This window comes from Hibiscus syriacus, unplaced genomic scaffold (genome assembly GCF_006381635.1).
Source record: "Hibiscus syriacus cultivar Baekdansim isolate YM2019G1 unplaced genomic scaffold, ASM638163v2 tig00110339_pilon, whole genome shotgun sequence".
In the NCBI taxonomy this organism is placed as follows: Eukaryota; Viridiplantae; Streptophyta; class Magnoliopsida; order Malvales; family Malvaceae; genus Hibiscus; species Hibiscus syriacus.
This window is the reverse complement of record NW_024062692.1, coordinates 542,854-565,389: the sequence shown is the minus strand read 5'-3', so window position 1 is coordinate 565,389 and position 22,536 is coordinate 542,854. Positions and strand designations below refer to the sequence as shown.

Genomic DNA, 22,536 nt, shown 5'->3' with positions numbered 1-22,536 from the left:
ATATATATATATATTGTAGATTGACAAATAATCAAACTAAATCACATTTAATGCCTCATACTACTAAATATATATATATCATATTATATATAAGCAATCCATTTGCATACAATATATTCACATTAAGTTATCAAAAATATTGTAATCATATGTCGATACAAAATATCACAGCATAATAAAGTTCTTCTAATATGCCATCGCCATCCGGGCGTGTACACAAAAAATAATTGAAAATAATTGTAACAGTTAAAACTAGTTGTAATATATTGAACAAACACATTCCTAATATGCACATTAAACTTATGAAAACACCTTCCTTGGTCCAGTATATTTATGCACAAACATGCACTCATGTTTCAACAAACCAAGTGACAGCTTACTTTTTGAAACTCTATCATATTTTTCAGCAACTTTGTATTCTCAATTCCAATGGAGTTGAGGCTTCCTGATTCTAGTTGTGTTTCATCAACCATCAAGTTTGAGTTCAAAAATGTTGTTTCCAACCAGACTCTTACGACTTAACCGATACTGCAAAATGAGCTCCATCATTTTTACATCATAAACTGGTTACTAGAGTTTTAGAACAATATTAAGGTGCAAAGGTACATATTAAAAACCAGAAACATATTGACTATACCTCTCCAACATCAGGCTCATCATTTTCCTCAATGTCATCCACATCTTCAAGCTCTATCTCAAATATGCCTTTGTTGAAATCATCTTGTAAAATGGCATCCCATCCGATCTCCACCTATATGAAACTCCAATAAACTCACCGGCACACAAAGCCAACAATTCTTTATTCCAAGGAAAATTCAATTCACTTACATCTAGTTCTATCAATCGGTCCACCACAACCATAAGCATTGTGCTTCCAACGAGTTCTCCAATTTCACCACTCTCTAATTTTAACATGTTCTCCACATATATCACAACCGCCTACATAAAAAGTGGATAAGCTTCAGATTCAATGTTCTTAACAAGTTTCAATAATAAAAATAGGCAGTTGCAAGCACAAAAGCAACAAAAGCATGATATAATTGTTTAGGAAATTGCATTGAAGAACTTTACTAAAACTAAATCGAACGGTGTCTTACATTGTCATCCATTTGGGGACTAGAATCGAATGAATACGCACAAATCATAACAACAATGACTTTAAATGACGGTATATACTCTGACCAGAACAGAAAAATACATAAAAATTTGATGATAAAAGGACATCTAAATTTCCTACTGAGAAAATTCAACTTACTCGGTTCTTGTGATAAATTGTTGGCATTACTTGCAGAACTACAGTCAATAATCTCAAGGGAGCAAGAGGGACATAATCAACCATAATGTTGGTGCAAAACAAATTAGACAGGATCACATAAGATGGATATGAAGAATATACAACTAAAATGCTTAAGTCGATATAATAATGTATATGTGAAGTGTATAGATACTTGTATGATCTACATCACAAAATTCAAATTTACAAGCAATTACATCAAATATCAAAGATAAAACCTGCCTACTAAGAAACAATATAGGGTATCGACCATAACAAAATAACAAACTTCACCTTTCGTGTCTTTTTCTTCTTGCCTTCGTCAATTTCTTCACTCTCAACATATGATACTTTCCTGACTGACTTACTAGAAGTACGAATTTCATTGTGTCTTCCCATGCTTGTTGCCATATTAGAATGAACATTAATTTTATGATGATTTCCACTTCTTCGTGTCATACTCTTGAAATCCCCATTGCTTTCACTGTTAGAATCCTCAACTGAGTAATCCTTCTCATCAAAAGACAATCTCCCTCTTCTTTGTCGACTGGAGGATTTATGTTCTCTAGTGGGTTTTACATTATTACGCCCAACTTTAATATGTTGCATGCCCATGGGTTTCTTTTCAAGATAAGAATCGTCTTCACCTGTAACATCTATTTCATCACCATTACTATAATTTTCTTCCTTAGAATATTCACCATCCCAGTCTTTATCCTGTTTAAGAACTAAATTAGTGGGGAGAAACATCAGGCAAATGATAAGGCATAAGCAACACAACCATCAAGGGTCAAGCTTCATGACCAACTAAGAATATAATTTATTATGGATAATCTTAATTATGGCCCTATAATTGAATACTATTACACAGTAGTATTCATCACCATTTCCAGTAGAACAAAAGAAGAGATTGTGAAACCCTGTTTTTTACATTCTACAAGAGGAAGAAATTCCTAACACTTAACCCCAGCATAGTAACGAATATGTTCTCTTACATGGTACAATTAAATTCATAGTATTAAAAAGCTCCATCTTTAAGTGGTTAAAATAGTTTCTTTTTTTACCAGAGGGTCATGACAGCTAAAAGTTAAAGTAAAAGATTGTCAAAAACATAATTTACACTTATCAAGCAAATACTTATGTCGACACTCGATCCCTAGTCCATGTAACATCAATCTACATGCTTCAAGTCCTATAATTCACATTCTAATATTTTCCTGGTTATCTTTCCCTTACGCCAAAGAAAGGATTGGATAAAATATGACTTTAGAAAAATTCAAATGTGAAGGAGAATAACATAAAAATCATAAAATTAAAACTAGAACAAAAGAAGTTGAGAAGTAAAACTAATTTAATAACCTTATTCCCTGCATGAGAACTTGCAAGTCCATAGTCAGGCTCAAAATCTGCATCATGAGGATCATATTCTGAAAATAAAACATCAAAAACTTGGCATCTCAAAATCAAGGGAACAAAAATATTGTTGCATATTTAATGGCTAGGATTATATATAGCCAATCAATAAAAAAAACATTGATTTATTAAGTCTTAGTGACTCAATAAGAAATGTTGTACTAAGAAATAAGGCAACAAATGAAGACAGGAAGGGAAGGTGTATTACTATCTTCTTCCTCATAATCTGCATCAACATCAACATTGTTATCGTCATCATCTTCATCATTGTAGTTACGGTAATTTAACACTCTTGAACTCCTGGACATATTGCTCCCGACAAAAACATGCTTTGAATGTGGTCTAATATTTAACCCAGTAGAATTGCCAAAGCCTCTATGATGCATTGTATCACCTTGCTCTTCCCCATCATGTTCATAGTATTCATCAGATAACATCTCATCTGCTAGGACATCAAAGTGACCCCTTTGAGTCTTGCCAATATCTTTTTGTGCCTCATCAACATCCGATTCTAATCTAGCATCCCTGTCATCTGATGAATAATACACTGAACCTTCCAAAATTCTTATGGTCTGATTTTGACTCCAAAATAGAATCAGATCCACCATGGCGATCCATAGACCGACGGTCCTTCCAAAAATTTAAACCCCAATTCCCGGGTACTGTTCTTTTTCCTACTGGCTGAAAATTAGAATTTAAAATACCAGCCCCATTATCAGTAACTATATCACGATGCAGCCTACTCTGCTCAAAATTTGAAATGCCAACCACGTCGCTTTGATATTGTGCATCCATGTTAATACCAAATTCTCTTTCACTATCAGTCCCGTCTATGTCCTCATTCTCTGCTGATCTCAGAACCCGACCAATGTTTTGCCCATGCCTTTTCTCTTCCAAGACACCATGTGAGACTGTTTCATTTGAATAGTTCCTAAAACATGCCATCCTCTCACATTAAAATCCAAGGCATATAACTCCACTCTTTAAAAACTTGGCAAAAAGATTAGGGAATGCAAAGCAGCTTCACAATCTTTGCTGAGAACCTGGATAGTCAATCAGCCAAATGCCAAAATTTTAGTCCTTCTGAGATAAATCAAAACACACAATTGACATAGGAATATAAAGGGAAGTGGACAACAAAAGTAAGGTACTGCTCAAAAAGAACTTCGAGACAAATGAAAATATAATCTTTCACGAAATAATACAATTTACTAAGAAAACGACAATCCCTACCCAGCTGAATAATTAAACAATTCAATGTCCAACGTTGAAACTCTTTACAGTTTGCAACATTTTCTGAGCAACTACGGACGTCAACGAGAAGAACTTAGTTAAATGCAAATTGAAAGTCACTATTGACGTTGCAAGGAGTGAAAGACCATATGAAAACTTCAAAACTCTTTACACATAACTGCAAATTTCACATAACAATTACTCAATTGTTTCAAATACAATTCTAAAGAACTAAGAAACACATAACTAGGGACAAGAAAGTGTGAAGTCAAACTTAATGAACTCAAAGTCACACACACTTGTTAAATGAATTCGAGCTCATGGATGAACTTTCTAACCAAAACTATCCACAAAATCAGAAAACCCTAACCCGAATAAGGAAAGAAAAGCCTGAACTGAACAAGCCAAACAATAGATTGGTCACTCCAAACACGAAAATGAAAAAAATCGAAAACTAGATACATTGATTAGCAAACCCTAAAAAGATTAGTACAAGCAAGAGTTCACAATCCAAGCTTCTAAATCCGCATCCTCGAGGATAAAATATTAAAAATTAAGAATCGCGTGCAAAAGAAACCCGATTATTGATCAAAAACAAAGAAGCTGACCTCTAAGAAAATAAAATGAGAGCTTTTCGGCTAATAAGGAAAAGAAACCATTGGGTATAATTGGAAAAGATGTGCAAGTTAACAATCACGAGCACCTTTTAAATCGTCGGGAACACTAAACACAATCGGCCGCCAAATATTTTGAAAACGAAGAGACCATTTTCACTCGGGTCACGTTGACGATGGGGTCGACATGGACGTACTCGTTGAAAAGAGAAGTTTTAGTGTGTCCAAAGAAACGGTTCCAAAGGGGAGGAAATGGAGGTCGGTGTTGGTCAAGAAAAGGAAAGCGATTTTAGGGGAAGATGAGGAGGAGATGTGGGACGAGGCGGAGGGAGATACGGTGGCGCGGTGGAAGAGACAGAGATAATCTAGTTCTTTGGAGGCGGAAATGGGCGGCAGAGGCTTGGATTTAAACTTGGGCGTAACAAGAAGAAGATAATCAGGATGAAAAGCAGGAGATAAAATGAGAGAATGAAAAGAGTAGAAAACATTAGACGGGGAAGAAGCGGGAAAGGATGAAAGTAATAGGGGAAATTAGAATACGACTCCTAAAGATGACACACAATTAAAAAGTGTACTCCGTGTTTTTGTAAATTTTTTGGATTATGACTATTAAGACACACATTATTGTAAGTCATTAATCGTTCAGATTTTAAAAAACATGACATTTCTTTTATGACACACATGTTTTGCAAGTCATAAATTAGCGTGTGTCATTAAAGGTATATTTTCTTGTAGTGTTTTTAATAGGATAAACTACATTAGATACCACTGAACTTTAAGTCATGTATCGTTTATGTCACTAAAGTTTTAATTTCTCAAATTATAGCACTGAAGTTTTGTTTTAACTTCAATTATGCTAATGGATCGTTAAATTTTAACAACACGATGGCATGAACATACTTTTTTGTCATTGTTATGATGTGGACAAAATGACATTGTTTTGTCGATGACTATTATACCCAAAACAACATAATTTTAGGCACTAAACTGTATAAGTGTATATATTTTGCCATTGAACTTTTAAATAGTTCCATTTTGGCACTACAATTTTTTATCACCGTCGGCAGCTAATCATCTCCCGTCACCTATAGTCTTTCGTGATAAGACAGGTACCAAAATGTTCGTATTTCACTCCTGTTTCTTCTAATATGGTTAGTTTTCCACGAAACTTGCTCAAAATCGATGAAAACTCACTTAGAAGTTCGACGTGCTAATACTCTGATCTCTTTCAATGACTGTCCGATAAGGCTAGTGTTGAGGTATGTTGTTCTTCTTCTCGAACTAATGCTTCTCACTATTCGGATTTTCGAACAACTCCATCAAATCTTGGAGAGTCTCAACCTAAAAATGGTAGATTTTTTAAAGTGGATTTCTTGGAAATTCAATCCTATGAGAAGAAAGATGAGTGAAATGTGAATGTTTTGGTAATGATCTTGCCACATAAGACTATAGATGATGAGCGTTGATTGGCTACTGATGGAAACCAAAAAATTGTAATGCCAAAAATAAAATTGTTTAAAGTTTAGAGGTAAAATCAATACACTCATAAAGTTCAATGCCTAAAATGATGTCGTTTTAGGCATCAATAGTCACACCAAAACGATGTCGTTTTGTCTATATCATCACATTATTTGGATTATAACTGTTCAATGTCATAATTGAAGTTAAAAACAAAATTCAATACTATAATTAAAAAAAATTAAAAAAATCAAAAGTTTAGTAATATAAACGATACATTATCTACAATTCAATGGTATCTTATATATTATATCCTTTTAATAATGTCTACGTACAATCACATTAAAGTTGAATAACACAAGTTTAAACTTTAAAACACCTAATCTTATATAGGTTGCGTTTATAATTTCGTACAGTTTATGAGTTTTGAGTCCATTTCATAGATGGAGAAAATTAATATATAAACAAACAAACAGTTTGTGATCCATAAAATTATGTAAACATAAAAAGAATGGAATTTTGGGAATCTATATTTTCAACAAAAGAGGCATTAGATGAGTAAATCATGGTCATCCACGTGTCAAAGACCCAATTCCCCTGGAAATCTGGTTCATTCCAGGATTGAAACCCAAGCATCCAAGGAGGCCTTGCTTGTAAGGTAAAAAGGTCTTCTTCTTCATCTCCTCCGAGACAGCCCGGTTCGCCGTGTAATGCAACTCGTGAGCCGAAACCGCTCCTCTCCGGGACACCGAACCCGTACCAACAGTTGACCGGAAGCTTGCGTTTCTTACGTCATCGGATTGATCTTTCCTCGACAAAAGAGCATATTTTCTTAGTGGATCTTTACTTGCTGCTCTCCCTTCCGATGCACTTCGGAACAGAAAAAGGTCCTTCAGCTTCCACTTTCGGTTCGCTTTTGTGAACGAAATGGACGAGAGAATGGAAGATACATAAGAAGATTTATGATTGCTTGCGCTGGAATCCACGGTTTTCTGGGAATTTGATGAATCTTCTTCTTCTTCTTCTTGCCCCAACGTGAAGTCGCATGCTCTTAATGGAGACAATGATCTTCTTTTCTTATGAACGGAGTTGCAGGCTGAAGAAACGGCACTGGACATGTGTACTTTCAACAAAGGCCGGATCTTTCCGCCATCGAAAAGCTCATCGGCGGACAAGAAAGCTCTTTCCAATGGCCCGCTGAAGTTGAACTCGAAATCTTTGCCATTATCATCATGGTGGTTGCTCCTAGGAGTTTCGTCCCACTGAGAATTGGGATAGAGAGAAGAAACATGAGTGGGACTGGTCGGAGCACTGAGGAAGAAATTGCCAAAGCGTTGAGGAGTTGAAGGAGCAGTCATGAACGGAGATGAACATGTGCTGTCAAAGTTGAAATCCACCGCCGGGACTGGAGCCACCGTTTCCATCTCCTTTAGCTTCTTGGGTTCTTAAAATTCGACCAACATGAACACAGAAATCAGAGGACTCTTATAAGAAAAAGAAGAAGAAGAAGAAGGAAGGAGAGGCGAAGGAGCGTATATTTGACCAAGTCCGAAGGGGAAAATTGGTTGAGTTATGACTAGTTATACAGCCGCCTTTATAGTCAAGAATTCCATGTGATGAATTTATTAACATTAAGCCTGGATTTAAATTGCAGCCATGAAATATTTCAATCTTTTATTACCTATTAAATAAACTTGAAAATTATCAACTAATTTGTTCAAGTAGTAAATAGCTTGATATCGGTTAAGTTTTGAGTTCGAGATCTTATGTATATAGAAAATTTTAATTGTTTTCTATTAAAAAGTTGTCAAAAGATCTTATGTATGCAGAAAATTTTAGTTCTTTTTTCTATTAAAAAGTTATTAATAATTTAAATTGTACGTTAAAAATAATATTAAAATAAATATTTGGTGTGGATTTACGTCCTTTAAAAAGCCCTTAAACCCTTTGCTCTCTGGTTGTTTCATTCAATCTTTAAAGTTCCATCAACTATGTAATTTAGTCCTCGCTATCGTCAAGCCCTTGATTGGATCATCGTGCGGGATTTCGAAATTGGAACATAAGTCATGATAAGCATTTTATGCCCTAGACGATCTTTGGAATGTGTCGTCCCCCTTTGAGGTGTTCCCTAAGCGATGTTACAAATAATACAATCCTTGATTATTAGGATTCTGACCGGTAACATAATTGGAAAAACCTCACCAACAATAATTGTCTAGGGACTTCCGTTATTAGAGTTGTAATCATCATTTTTCTCTTAACATACTTCATTACAAAAACCAAAATCGGTCAAGCCCAAACCTCAAAACCCTTCAAACCCAAACCTCAAGTCCAACTACCCAAACCCATTTTACGACCGATCTAGAGCCCAAAAGAACAAAACCCGACCCGGCCTAGCCTAGCTAGGTAGTTGCCTGAGCACCCCAATCAATAGCTTACCATTCCTGCAAAAATCATCTCCAACACTCCACACTACCCTGCAAAAGCAACAGAGAAGAAAACAAAATATCAATCTTTTAAATGCTATGTAAACGGGTATACAAAAGGAACCCATGCAAAAAATAGAAAGTGAACTCTCTCTCGGTTCTGAAAAAAAAAAGAACACTGTAATTTTTTTTGGAAGCAATAAAACAACAACTACATTTTAAGGTTTTTTATCCTTTTTACTTCGAATATCATTATCTGATTTTATTTTATTTATTTATTACATGTTTGTTTCGGGTACCAGCAAAAAAATGGTGACTAACCCTTGAGTTTCATTTCAAATAACAAACAAAAGACAAAGGTTCGTTAAATCGAATGATAACAATAAATCGGATTTTTTAACAGCAAATGTCAACCATTTTTTTACAGCAAAATAATACAAAGAAATAAAAGAAAATGGTTTCAAAGATTACCCGAGTCGTTCGTGTCGCCAGAGTCTGGAGGGGAGCCGAAGAGTCGGGGCTTTTTCCTTTGGATTTAGGGCGGTTTTCGACGTTTTTAGCCCCAAGTAAGGGCTAAGGATGGTTGATCTGGGCTTGGGGAGTTTCTTGGGGGCATTTTGGGTCGATTTGGGATTTTCGGCCATCGTGTGTGACGGGCGGAGCGGCGGCCGGAGGCGGCCGGACGACAGTGGGCCGACCGAGGTTGAAGGGGAGAGCTTCTCCCTTTTTTTTCTTTTTTTCTGTTTGGTTGAAAATGAAACAAAAAGAAGGATAAATAGTATTTATAAAAGGAATTAATGGTTTAATCGTGTTTTATCCCTATACTTTGCGCGTGTTTTTGCAGTTTGGTTCATGAAGGGACCAAAACTAATATTTTTCCTCTTCTGTGCATGTGTTGTTATTTTTTGGATTATTCACTATTTAGTCCCTATAACTTTAGTGTGTTTTTATATTTCGATCATCTGTAGGGACCAAAATTGTAATTTTCCCTTTTCTTGCATGTTTGTATTTATTTTGGGTAATTCTCTGTTTGGTCCCTTTAAGTTAACCGTGTTTTTACACTTTAGTCATTTGTAGTGACCTTTTAATTTTTTTAATATATGTGGATCAATTTTGTAATTTTACCTTTTTATTTTGACAGATTATTTTTAGGCTTAAATAATGGTTTATTTTCCTTTAAGTCCCTCTAATTTCATGCTTGTTTTGTATTTTTGTCTTTAATCTATTTTTTATTTTATTTCGATTTAGCCCTTGTATTTTTAATTTGTTTTAATTTAGTCCTATTTTATGTTTAATTTGTTCCTATTTAGTTTAGTAATTTCACATTTATGCAATTATGTCCTTATTTTATGTTTATTTTATTTTTATTCTATGTTTTACTATTTTTTATTTATTTATTATTTTTTATTTTTTATTAAGCTTATTAAATGTTTCTTTTTTTCATAGTTTAATTTATTAGATTTAGTTTTAAATTAGATTAATATTCGAATCAAGTTTAGCAATTAGGATGACACTCTAGCTTAATTAAGGAGCAATTCGAGTCGAGTTTTCGCAAAAGATGCTCAATTACTCGAATCAATTGCTCGATTCTAAAATTAATTAATAATTAATATTTTCTAAAAAAAACTTTAAGTTTAATAATTTAGATAATAATTAGGTTTTTAATTAGCCCCCTAACTTTAGAAATTATCATTTTAGGTCCTTAAGCTTTTAAGTCTTTTAGAACTCGGTATTTTTAGATCTTGACCTTTTTAGTCCCCGAACTTCGAAAAATGTATATAATTTTTGAAGGATTAAAAGAAAATTTGACTTATTTGATATTCAATGAACTCTTGTTTTACAATTTGCTTTTATTTTTAGCCGGATGAAAAGGCCTACACTTTTGAATTTTATTCAACATTTCTTTCACATTTCTACAATAAAAGAAAAGAGAAAAACATTTTCAAACATGACAATCTCGAGTGAAAAATGTCTTGAGGCTAGTGAGACTCATTCTGCCTTTATCGTAGAAAAGGAAAAAATGATGAAGCATTTCTTAAAAGCAAATAATCTGAGAGATCATAAGGACTAGAGGATAGAACTTCTAACACTTCATTGTGACATTGTCAGAAGCAGATGATCGTCTTAGTTGAAGGTGGCACACATCCCACCTCATAGAAAAGATGAAAGACAATCATGTTAGAGGAATTAATCACTTCTTGAGTGTTCATCTGGTGGTGGCCTCATGAAAGGAAGCCCTCAAGATATTCGATAACATTGTTGATTAGATACACAAGAGTGAAACCATTCGAAATTAAAATTTTGGCACGAAGAGAGCCATTAGTACCCATATTGGGCATTACCAAAACCAGATGTCGTTAAGATAACAAGATTCGAATTAAACAGACATGACAAATAAGCCTGACCGATTGGAGTTCCAAGGGCAGAATGAAAAAAAAACAGAGCTTACCTAGAGAAACCATTCACGCTTCAGTTGGCAAATGACTCTTGAGAAACAATTCTAACTGGAAAATAGAGTCAAAGACGTGTAAGGTGCCCAATCATCTACCTAATCGCAACGAGAATTTAAAGGAGGAAGCACTTCTTTTAGAATCGTGTTGAAGAATCAAGACAAAAGATAGAAGATGATAGGGACATGATTGTTCCAGGTGATTAGTTTGACCATGCTGATGTTGGGGGCAGACTCCATACAAGAGTGATCAAGTGAATGAAGATTGAGATCTCTATTTGGAAGTCAAAAAAGGGTTACTGATAAACATTTTTGCATATAAGAGAGTCATAAATTACATGTAGATACATATTCTATTCACATTTCATGCATCAAAGCATATCTTTACAGATTTTTCAAGAAAAAAAGAAAAGGAAAAATCAGAAATCAAGCCTTTAATGAAGGGAATTATATTTCGAATGGTAGAACCTCAAGAATTGAGGAACTCAATCCAAGAATAATCATTACTTTGATGTGGGGGCACGTTACCCAAAAAAACATAATATTTTCAAAAGAAAGATTTTAAAGAAACAAAACATGATTTTCTGGGGTTTCTTGATGATGGTTTTCAAAGATTTTTTAAAAGAAAGCTAAGCTCAATTTTTAGGGGTTCCTTGATGATAACTAAGAAACTAAGCTTGATTTTCAAGGGTTTCTTGATGAGTAAGTCCTTCGGGCCATCAGTAAGTCTTTCGAGCATGATGCTTAAATCGTTCATGTCATCTATAAATCTTTTGAGCAAGATGATAAGTCCTTCGGGCCATCCATAAGACATTCGGGAAGAATTTTTCAAAATGAGTTTTTAGAAACTAAGCCCGATTTTCAGGGGTTTCGTGATGATTTTCTCCAAAGAATTTTTAAAAGAAGCTAAGCCTAATTTTTTAAAAAAATCTAAGCCTAATTTTTAGGGGTTCCTTGATGACAACTAAGAAACTAAACTTGATTGTCAAAGGTTTCTTGATGAGTATGTCCTTCGGGCCATCAGTAAGTCTTTTGAGCATGATGCTTAATCTTCTATAAGTCTTTCGAGCAAGATGATAAGTCTTTCGAGCCATCCATAAGACCTTTGGGTAGGATGTTTTCAAAATGAGTTTTTAGAAACTAAGCATGATTTTTAGGTGGTTTTTTTATGATCATCTCCAAAGACTTTTTAAAGGAAGCTAAGCCTAATTTTTAGGGGTTCCTTGATGACAACTATAAATGAAAGATTTTAAGAAACTAAGCTTGATTTTCAAGGGTTTCTTGATGAGTAAGTCCTTCGGGTCATTAGTAAGTCTTTCGAGCATGATGCTTAAATCCTTTGGGTCATCTATAAGTCTTTAGAGAAAGATGATAAGTCCTTCGGGCCATCCATAAGACCTTCGAGTAGGATGTTTTCAACATCTCTGATGCTTGATTCACAATACTTCGAAACAACAACGCCCCACCAGAGGGGTTCACATTTTCTTTGCTCGATTCACAACATATCGAATCAACAACGTATCACTCGAGGGATCAACATTTCCAGTGGAAAGATCATGATAAGAAGAACCCATAACCAGAAGAAATGAAGATGAAGACTCAACCAAGAGGACAAAGCAAAGATGACATCAATTACAGTAAGGACTCTATGAATTTCAAAGAAAGAGAAGAATTGGCATTCCCAGTGAAGAGTTCATAGTGTGTCAAAAAGAGACCAAGATGAAAAATGGTGCATTTTTATCTTTGATTCATTCTCATTTTACAGCAATGAGCAAAGAGGGGCAGTTGTAATCACCATTTTTCTCATAACATACCCCATTACAAAAACCAAAACTGGCCAAGCCCAAACCCCAAAACCAACAAACTTTTTCAAACCCAAACCTCAAGCCCAACTACCCAAACCCATTTTACAACCGACCCGGAGCCTAAAAGAACAAAACCCGACCCGACCTAGCCTAGCTAGGTAGCCACCCGAACACCCCAATAAACACCTCACCATTCCCCTTCCATACTCCATACCCTGCTAAAATCATCTCCAACACTCCATGCTACCCCTGTAAAAGCAACAGAGAAGAAAAAAAATATCAATCATTTAAATGTTATTTAAACGAGGTATAAAAAATGAACACATGCAAAAAACAAAAAGAGAACTCTCTCTCGGTTCTGAAAAAAAAAAGAACACTGTAATCTTTTTTGGAGGCAATAAAACAACAACTACATTTTAAGGTTTTTTATTCTTTTTACTCCGAATATCATTATCTGATTTTATTTTATTTTATTTTTTCTTGTTTGTTTTGGGTACTAGCAAAAAAAGGATGACTAACCCTTGAGTCTCATTTCAAATAACAAACAAAAAAAGACAGAGGTTCGTTAAATCGAATGATAACAATAAATTAGTTTTTTTAACATCAAATGTTAACCATTTTTTTATAGTAAAATTATATAAAGAAATAAAAGAAAATGGTTTCAAAGTTTACCCGAGCCGTTCGAGTCGCCAGAGTCCGGAGGGGAGCCGAAGAGTCGGGGCTTTTTCCCTCAATTTTAGGGCGGTTTTCGACATTTTTAGCCCCAAGTGAGAGCTTAGGGGGTTTTTTGGGTCATTTTGGGTAGATTTGGGATTTTTAGCAACCGTGTGCGGCGAGGCGTGGCGGCCAGGCGACAGTGGGCCGGCCTAGGTTGGAGGGGAGAGCTTCTCCCCTTTTTTTCTTTTTTTCTGTTTGGTTGAAAATGAAACAAAAAGAAGGATAAGTAGTATTTATAGAAGGAATTAATGGTTTAATCGCGTTTTACCCCCAATATTTTACGCGTGTTTTTGCAATTTGGTCCCTGTATAGACCAAAACTAATATTTTGCCTTTTCTGTGCATGTGTTATTATTTTTTGGGTTATTCATTGTTTAGTCCCTATAACTTTCGCATGTTTTTACATTTTGGTCACCTGTAGGGACCAAAATTGTAAGTTTCCCTTTTCTTGCATGTTTGCATTTATTTTGGGTTATTCTCAGTTTGGTCCTTTTAAGTTAACTGTGTTTTTACACTTTAGTCATGTGTAGTGACCTTTTAATTTTTTTAATATATGTGGATTGATTTTGTAATTTTGCCTTTTTATTTTAACATATTATTTTTAGGCTTAAATAAATGGTTTATTTTCCTTTAGGTCCCTCTAATTTCATGTGTGTTTTGTGTTTTTATCCCTAATCTATTTTTTATTTTATTTCGATTCAACCCTTGCATTTTTAATTTGTTTTAATTTAGTCCTATTTTATGTTTAATTTGTTCTCTTTAATTTAGTAATTTCACATTTATGCAATTAGGTCCTTATTTTATGTTTATTTTATTTTTATCCTATGTTTTACAATTTTTTATTTCTTTTATTTATTTATTATTTTTTATTTTTTATTGAGCTTATTAAATGTTTCTTTTTTTCATTGTTTACTTTATTAGATTTAGTTTTAAATTAGATTAATATTCGAATCAAGCTTAGCAATTAGGACGACACTCTAGCTTAATTAGGGAGCAATTCGAGTCGAGTTTTCGCATAAGATGGATGATTACTCGAATTAATTGCTCGATTCTAAAATTAATTAATAATTAATATTTTATAAAACACTTTAAGTTTAATAATTTAGATAATAATTAGGTTTTTAATTAGCCCCCTAACTTTAGAAATTATCAATTTAGGTCCTTAAGCTTTTAAGTCTTTTAGAACTCGGTACTTTAAATCTTGACCTTTTTAGTCCCCGAGCTTCAATTAATGTTTTAATTTTGACATAATTAAATAAGTTAAATAGAGCCTCCATTTTAGATTAGATTTCAAGCTAGTCTTTTAATTTAGGGGATAATTCGAGTCGCCCTTAGCGTAAATGCTCGAGGGACCATCTTAGTTATTTGATTCAATAATTGGTTTAAAATCAAATATGATTAATATTAAAGCCTACATTTTTAGGTTTAAGCTTCTAGGTTCTTTTAATTTCATGATTTGACATCTTAAGCTAGAAAAAGCCTTTAATTTACCTTAGTTTAATTAAGATTAAATAAAAATTTGTTTGATCACATTCTATTTTCAAACCTAAGGCAATGTTCACTCATTAGGGAATTAATGGTACATCTCTTGCAAGTATGCTCAGGGGGTGACTACTGGTGATTCCCGAAATAGGTCAACAACCTTTTCAAAGACCGCATTTACGATTGGGAGCAAATCCTATCGGTCTCAATAAACGAATACCATTTTCAACTTTGCATCCGGAATTATTTCAAATTAAATAAAGATCGAATTCAAAATTTTCGATTTCAAAAACTATAGTTTAGGCTTACCCCAAGATGGTATTTATAGCCACTAAATTCCTAGAGATAAACATAGAAATTAAAACAAAAATAATTCCAAATATTTTTTCAAATTCAAACTTCAAAATTAAAAATAAATCTCCTAAGATATCTCTGTCTGTCGACCTTCTAGAAGGTACTGACAAGATCTTCTAGAAAACTGCTGTTGACTAGACCTTCTAGAAACTGTCACGTCAGACCGTGTCATACCTAGAGTCGTGCCCTTATCTCCAGTCGTGACCAAATAATAAAAAAATGCAGAATGCACCGTTTTTACTACTAATTCTGGAAAGTAAGATCATACACGAAAATAAGCATAAAACAACCAAATAGTAGCAATAAATCCATAAGATTGAAAATTTAGCAAACAAATATTATTGATTTAGAGCACTTATCACTGATCCCACTATCAAAGAGTTAGCTGCAACTCCTACTAAACAAGAACCTTTATGCATTGATTTTCTCCAAGGCGAAGCTCCATACCAATTAAAAACTGGCCTTATTCATCTCCTCCCTACCTTTCATGGATTACCAAACGAGAATTCACATAAACATCTCACAGAATTTCACATGGTCTGTTCCATCATGAAACTACAGGGAGTAAGTGAGGACCAAATCAAACTTAGAGTTTTTCCTTATTCCTTAGCCAATTTAGCTAAGGAATGATTATTTTATTTACCCTCAAATTCTATTACCACATGGGCTCAAATTACTCACCTTTTTCTTGACAGGTTTTTCCCTGCGGCGAAAGTAAATGAGTTACGAAGAATAATACTTGCAATCAAGCAAATAGATGGAGAGTCACTCTATGACTACTGAGAGAGATTTAAAAAGTTATGTGCTAGTTTCGCACAACATGGGTTAATTGAGTAAACACTCCTTCAATACTTTTATGAATGATTAACTCCCTTGAAAATGAAGATGATCGATGCTACTAGAGGATGAGCTTTAGTGAAATTGACTCCTATTGAGGCTAGGGATTTAATTTCCACGATGGGCTCAAATTCTCAATAGTTCTGCCCAACTAATTAACCTTGTAATACCCCAAATAATAGGAAAATGATTAAATTGAAAGGAATTAAAATATGGAGGACTAAATTGATTAAGTGATAAAGATGAGAATGAGTGGGAATAGTAGGCTATACTAAATTATAGTGAGGAAAGATTTAAAAGGGCATTTATGGGTATTTGGAGATAAATAAATTTTAAATTCATTTATTATGGTAGATATATATATATTAGAGAAATAAAGGGAGGATGAAAAAGGAAAATTAAACACTCTATTCTTCTTCCTCTTTCACATGAAAAAACCTTCAACCCTAGCTAAAGGTAAGTTTTCAAATTCATGATTTATTCCTTCAATTTTTGTTATTTATCAAATCCTTATATATGATGGAAGATTAACGAAGGTTTAGATAGGATCAAAACAAGGAGATAAAGGAAATAAAAGAGATTTTAGAAAAATGAGTTTTATCATGAGAAGTTAATATATAGAGGTTTGGTGAGGTTTGTTGGTAAAATTGACTTGTCATTAAGGTAAATGAAAGATTAGAAGCATTGGTTGAGTGAAATTACAAATTAGAAATTGTGGTGTGATTCTTAGAATCAAATGCTCTTGAGGCATATTGGATGTTTTAAGTGTTTAAATGAAGGAAATGAAGTAGGGTTAAGTAGAGAAGTGTTATATAGTATTGGTAAAGGAAAATGAAAGGAAAATTGGCCAAAGTTGGGTAAATTTCGGATTAAAAACTGGAACATTTGGGTAGGGGTATCGGTACCTAATGAAGTGGTACCAATACCATAGGCAAAAATTAGGCTAAATCGTCTGAAAAGTATCGATATTGATTCAATCAGTATCGATACCTAATGAAGTGGTATCGATACCATGGTGAGGGTATCGATACCGGGTAACATCGAACCTAATTTTGGTATCGATACCATATAGGGGTATCGATACCATATACATAGTATATGGTATCGATACCCTTAATTAGGTTCGATGTTACCCGGTATCGATACCCTCACCATGGTATCGATACCACTTCATTAGGTACCAATACTGATTGAATCAGTATCAATACTTCTCAGACGATTTAGCCTAATTTTTGCTTATGGTATCGGTACCACTTTATTAGGTACCGATACCCCTGCCTAGATTTTCCAGTTTTTAACCCGAAATTTACCAAACTTTGGCCAATTTTCCTTTCATTTTCCCTTATCAATACTACATAACACTTCTCTATTTAACCCTACATTCTTTCCTTCATTTAGACACTTAAAACATCTAATATGCCTCAAGAGCATTTGATTCTAAGAATCACTCCACAATTTTTAATTTGTTATTTCACTCAACCAATGCTTCTAATCTTTCATTTACCTTAATGACAAGTCAATTTTACCAACAAACCTCAACAAACCTTCATATATTAACTTCTCATGATAAAACCCATTTTCTAAAATCACTTTTATTTTCTTTATCTCCTTGTTTTAATCCTATCTAAACCTTCATTAATCTTCCATCATATACAAAGATTTGATAACTAACAAAAATTGAAGGAATAAATCATGAATTTGGAAACTTACCTTTAGCTAGGGTTGAAGGCTTTTTCACGGGAAAGAGGAAGAATAAGAGAGTGTTTAACCTTCTTTTTTCATCCTCCCTTTATTTCTCTAATATATATATATATATATATATATCTACCATAATAAATGAATTTAAAATTCATTTATCTCCAAATACTCATAAATGCCCTTTTAAATCTTTCTCCACTACAATTTAGTCTAGTCTACTATTCCCACTCATTCTCATCTTTATCACTTAATCAATCACTTTCCTATTATTTGGGGTATTACAAATCTTTCCCTTAAGAAAATTCGTCCTCAAATTTTAAAGAAGTACCTGAAATAAAGGGATGTGGAAACTTCTTTTTCATATCCTCTTCTCTTTCTCAGGTAGCCTCTTCCACCTTATGATTCTGCCAAAGTACTTTGATTAATGAAATCATTTTACTACACAATTCCTTGGTTTCCTTAGCCAAAATCCGTACCAGTTCTTCCTCATAAGTCAAATCTGCTCGAATTTCTATCTCTTCCGGAGTGAAAACATGTGAGGGATCTGATATGTACCTCCTAAGCATCGATACATGGAAAACATTATGAATTTTGTCTATATCCGAAGGCAAATCTAACTGATAAGCCACGGGTCCAACCCTTTTCAATATCTCATATGGTCCAATAAATCTCGGACTCAGTTTTCCTTTACGCCTAAAACGTAATACCTTCTTCCAAGGCGATACTTTCATAAATACTTTGTCTCCCACATGAAATTCTATTTCTTTCCTTTTTAAATATACATATGTCTTATGGCAATCTGAGGCTACCTTAAGATTACCCTGCACAATCTTCACTTTCTCCTCCATATCTTTCATCAAATCCGGCCCGATTAGATCTCGATCTTTCAATTCAAACCAATTTAATGGTGTTCGACACTTTCTCTCATCTAGAGCTTCATACGGGGCCATCTTTATATTGGATTGATAACTATTATTATAAGCAAATTCTGCTAAAGGTAAATATGTTTCCCATGATCCCATAAATTCAATCACACATGCCCTAAGCATATCCTCCAGTTAGAGTTTAAAATGCATAATGAAGTATTATAAATATAAATGGAGGTAACAAATTAAAAGAAAGAATCATGGCAAATGGTTTTGATAAAGGGGAAATGACATATGTTTGAACACCAAAGGTTATTTATTATGTCATTACTCACTAAGATATACTTATCATGTGTATTTCCACGTGTAGGTAACAGCAGATATTCATCAAGTAAGGAGTGAAATCGTAACCGCAGACATCATCTACTAAGGTTGACTCGCCAGTAACATTAGGACTTTAATGACCCTTTTTGGAACTTATTTGGCATGTAATCAAATATAATATAAAAATATTTTTGTATTATGTTCTAATGATATTGTATTTATGATGTTAATTATGTGAAATTTAGTTTGCAAGAAAATTTTAAAGGGTTTTCAAAACGAGTATACCGTATTTTAAGTAATGTGACATTCGTATTTGTATACGTAACCGTATATAGAATATGGGTGTTACAAACCTCCTCGAAGGGTTCATGAGATAAGTGCATCTTTCTTAGAAAGTAAGATAGATAAATTAACTAAAGTAGTCAACTCTCTTGTTGCAGGAAATATTGGAACCAATAGATTATGTGGAATATGTGCATTACTTGATCATCCAACAGACGGTTGTCTATTGATTCAAGATGACACATATACTCAAGTTAATGAGTATGGAACTTTCAAGGACCTCCCCAAAGGGCTTATAATCCCTACAACAATACTTACAAACCAGGATGGAGGGATAATCCAAATTTTAGTTACGCTAAAAAAAATCAAGGCCAAATCAAGCTTATCAATTAAGGCCACCTCCACCACCCTAATAGTCACAGAAGTCATCATTAGAATCAATCATCGAGATGTTGGCTCTTTCCTAAGAAAAATTCCAGATTCGTACTAAAGCCCACTTCCAAGAGATAAACAAGAAGATAAGCCAACTGGCTCAGACCGTAGGACGTTTGGAATCAGAGGGTAAACTTTCATCTCAAACCAAAGTAAACCCAAGGGAGAACGTCAGTACTATCACTTTTTGGAGTGGTACAGTTGTTGTGCCACTTGTTCTAGAAGATGAAGCAATCCAAAAAGAAAAGAAGACCATTGACTCTTGATCCCAAAAGAAGAAAGATGAGTTACAAACCAATCCAACACCATCTCCCTATGTTGTGCCACCACTTTTTCCATCAAGGTTAGTAAAAAGGGATAAAAAAGCTGAGGAAAAAGAAATATTATATGTATTTTGAAAGGTGGAAATCAATAGACCTCTCCTTGAGGTTATCTGAAATGTTCCAAGATATTCCAAGTTTTTTAAGGACCTTTGTACAACAAAGAGGAAGTTTACCGGGAACGAGAAGGTAAATCTGGGAGAACATGTCTTAGTTGTATTCAAATGAAAGTTGCCACCAAAACTGAAAGACCAAGGTATGTTCGCAATACCCTGAAAAAATTGGTAAAGTTGGGATAAAGCGAGTCACGTGTGATCTTGGCGCCTCTATTAACGTCATGTCTCTCTCTGTTTATAATATCATTACTAATGAGCATTAGAAGGATACAAAAATATCAATTTATATTACCGACAGATCTGTCATCTACCCAGAAGAATTCTTGTAAAATGTGTTGGTAGGTAAATGACTTAATATTTCCTGTTGATTTTTATGTAATTGATATGGAGAATGATTGCACCAGTACTTCTTCCGATATTCTATTGGGGCGTCCCTTTCTAAGTACAGTGCAAATAAAAATTGACGTGAGAAGTGGAACTTTAACCATGGAGTTTGATGGTAAGATCATTAAATTTGATGTGTATAAGGTAATGAAACACCCAAATAAAGTGGCGAGCATAAATTATGTTAATATTATTGATCATTTGGAAAATGAGTTTGTAGAAACTAATGTATATTTTGATCTATGTAGGGAGTTAGAAGATTACAGTGAGGAAATCATGGAGTTGGAAAATTTATTTAATGTTTATTCTGATTTACGTTTGATTCTTTCTAAGTCTAAAGTTTTGCCTTCTGTTTTGCAGGCACCTGAGATAGAACTGAAACAAATGCCGAAACAATTAAAGAATTTCTTTTTAGAATAAAATGATATTTCACCAATTATTATTTCGAATAAGCTTTCAAAGCTAAAAAAGATCAGAATGAAAACCTATGAGAATGCCAAATTCTACAAGGAGAAAATAAAAGAACTATACGATTGTAAAATTTCTCATAAGGAAGTTCTTAGTTACAAAAAGAGTATGAAGTGGATGAAGTATTTCTCTTAGAACCTATAGTCTGAACCAGGTCGTCGAGCTAACGACGTTAAACAAAAGCCCTTTATGGTAGGCAACCCATTTTCAATTCTGATTCTTTAATTTATTTTTATTTTTAACATTTTTATTTAATAATTTATTTCGTCCAATTTTTCTATTTTTTTATTTTTAGAACCCAATATTTTCAATCAAACTTAAACAAAATTTTTTCTAAAATTTTCATTCGAACAATGTGAAATGTGGACCCGGGAGCAATAGCAATCGCGCAAGGCATTGGAAAATCTGTTCCAAAGCCATGCGCACAGTTTCATTAAAAGCGGTGCACGTTAGCATTTCCCTATGAACGCTGGCGCATTTTAGCTAAACCCAAACACACCATTTTGCCGCCCATGCATGTTTCTTATATATCTGTCGCCGCCTATACATTTTCCCACTCTTTCTTTTCCTTTCACTGTATGCCCCACCTTTATCTAATCCATCCTTATAACTCTTATCCTAATCATATTAACCCTATTTTTAATTTTGAAACCAATTTCACTCCAATTAAAACATTTTTCCCCATGTGATATTATAATCAAAACCATAGATCTTTTCTTCCCCAAAACGTTACCCCCTTTTCTGTCAATCACCGTCGTCAGGCTTACCGTCGCTCTCCATCGCATCTATCGCTTTTCTCTTCAAACCAACCGACGTGTTTTTACCCAATCGCTATTGTCTACGATGGTACGCACGAGAAACCAACAAAAAAATGATGTCGTACCACCGTCAATCGTCCTCGGTGGGCATCGCCAGCTCAGCGTGTCGGCTTTTGTTGAAGTTCCCAGTGATTCCGAGCCACTTCCGTTGCAACCTACTCCTCACCCGACGTGAGACCGAGGTCACGCACCAAACAATCCACCTGCGTCATACCATTCGACGTTTACACCCACTGAACTGAGCATTGTTCACCGTCCATCTCCATCGTGCTCATCGTCTCTATTATTCCACTCTATGCCAATCATGGCCACTTCTTCCTCACATCCACGACAGTCGGTATTCCCTCGTGTTCCATGCATTTATCGGGTTAACTTAGGTTTCTGGTTTGCTCGGGCTTTTGAAATCATTATTCGACCCAATCACCCGCTTATCCTTGGCTCTTATATTAATCATTTAGCTTCCAGCATTGCTAATTTTGATGTTACAAGGTTTACTTATGCTTTTTCCACATATGCCTTGGATGAGCGATGCTTGGATTTAATGAGCTTACTTACAGGAACCTCGAGCGCACTATACTTTGTTCCACTTGGTGTCCTTACTCCTCGCAACAAGCAAGTCTTTGTTCGTCACAATACAACACAACCGCCACCTGCAGCACCCCACTCAGACATGCAAACACAAATGGATGAGGTATACAATTGTCTCAACACCATTGAGACAAACATTGTTGAAATCCTTTCATATCTTCGTCCGAGCGCCTCCCGCCA

At 34.4% G+C, this 22,536-nt stretch overlaps 1 protein-coding gene and 1 long non-coding RNA gene across 2 annotated transcripts; both read right to left on the bottom strand.

Annotated features, from left to right (window-relative positions):
* Positions 1–1,954: 1,954 nt before the first annotated feature.
* On the bottom strand, positions 1,955–3,042 carry LOC120120523. Its single transcript, XR_005515909.1, has 3 exons — positions 2,895–3,042; positions 2,633–2,700; positions 1,955–1,990 (listed from the first exon to the last, which is right to left on the bottom strand). It is a non-coding gene; the product is annotated as an uncharacterized LOC120120523 (long non-coding RNA).
* Positions 3,043–6,456: 3,414 nt separating this feature from the next.
* Positions 6,457–7,461, bottom strand: LOC120120450. Its single transcript, XM_039140082.1, has one exon. It carries the CDS (start codon positions 7,413–7,415, stop codon positions 6,561–6,563), a length of 855 nt encoding a protein of 284 aa, XP_038996013.1. The 5' UTR covers positions 7,416–7,461; the 3' UTR covers positions 6,457–6,560.
* Positions 7,462–22,536: the final 15,075 nt, after the last annotated feature.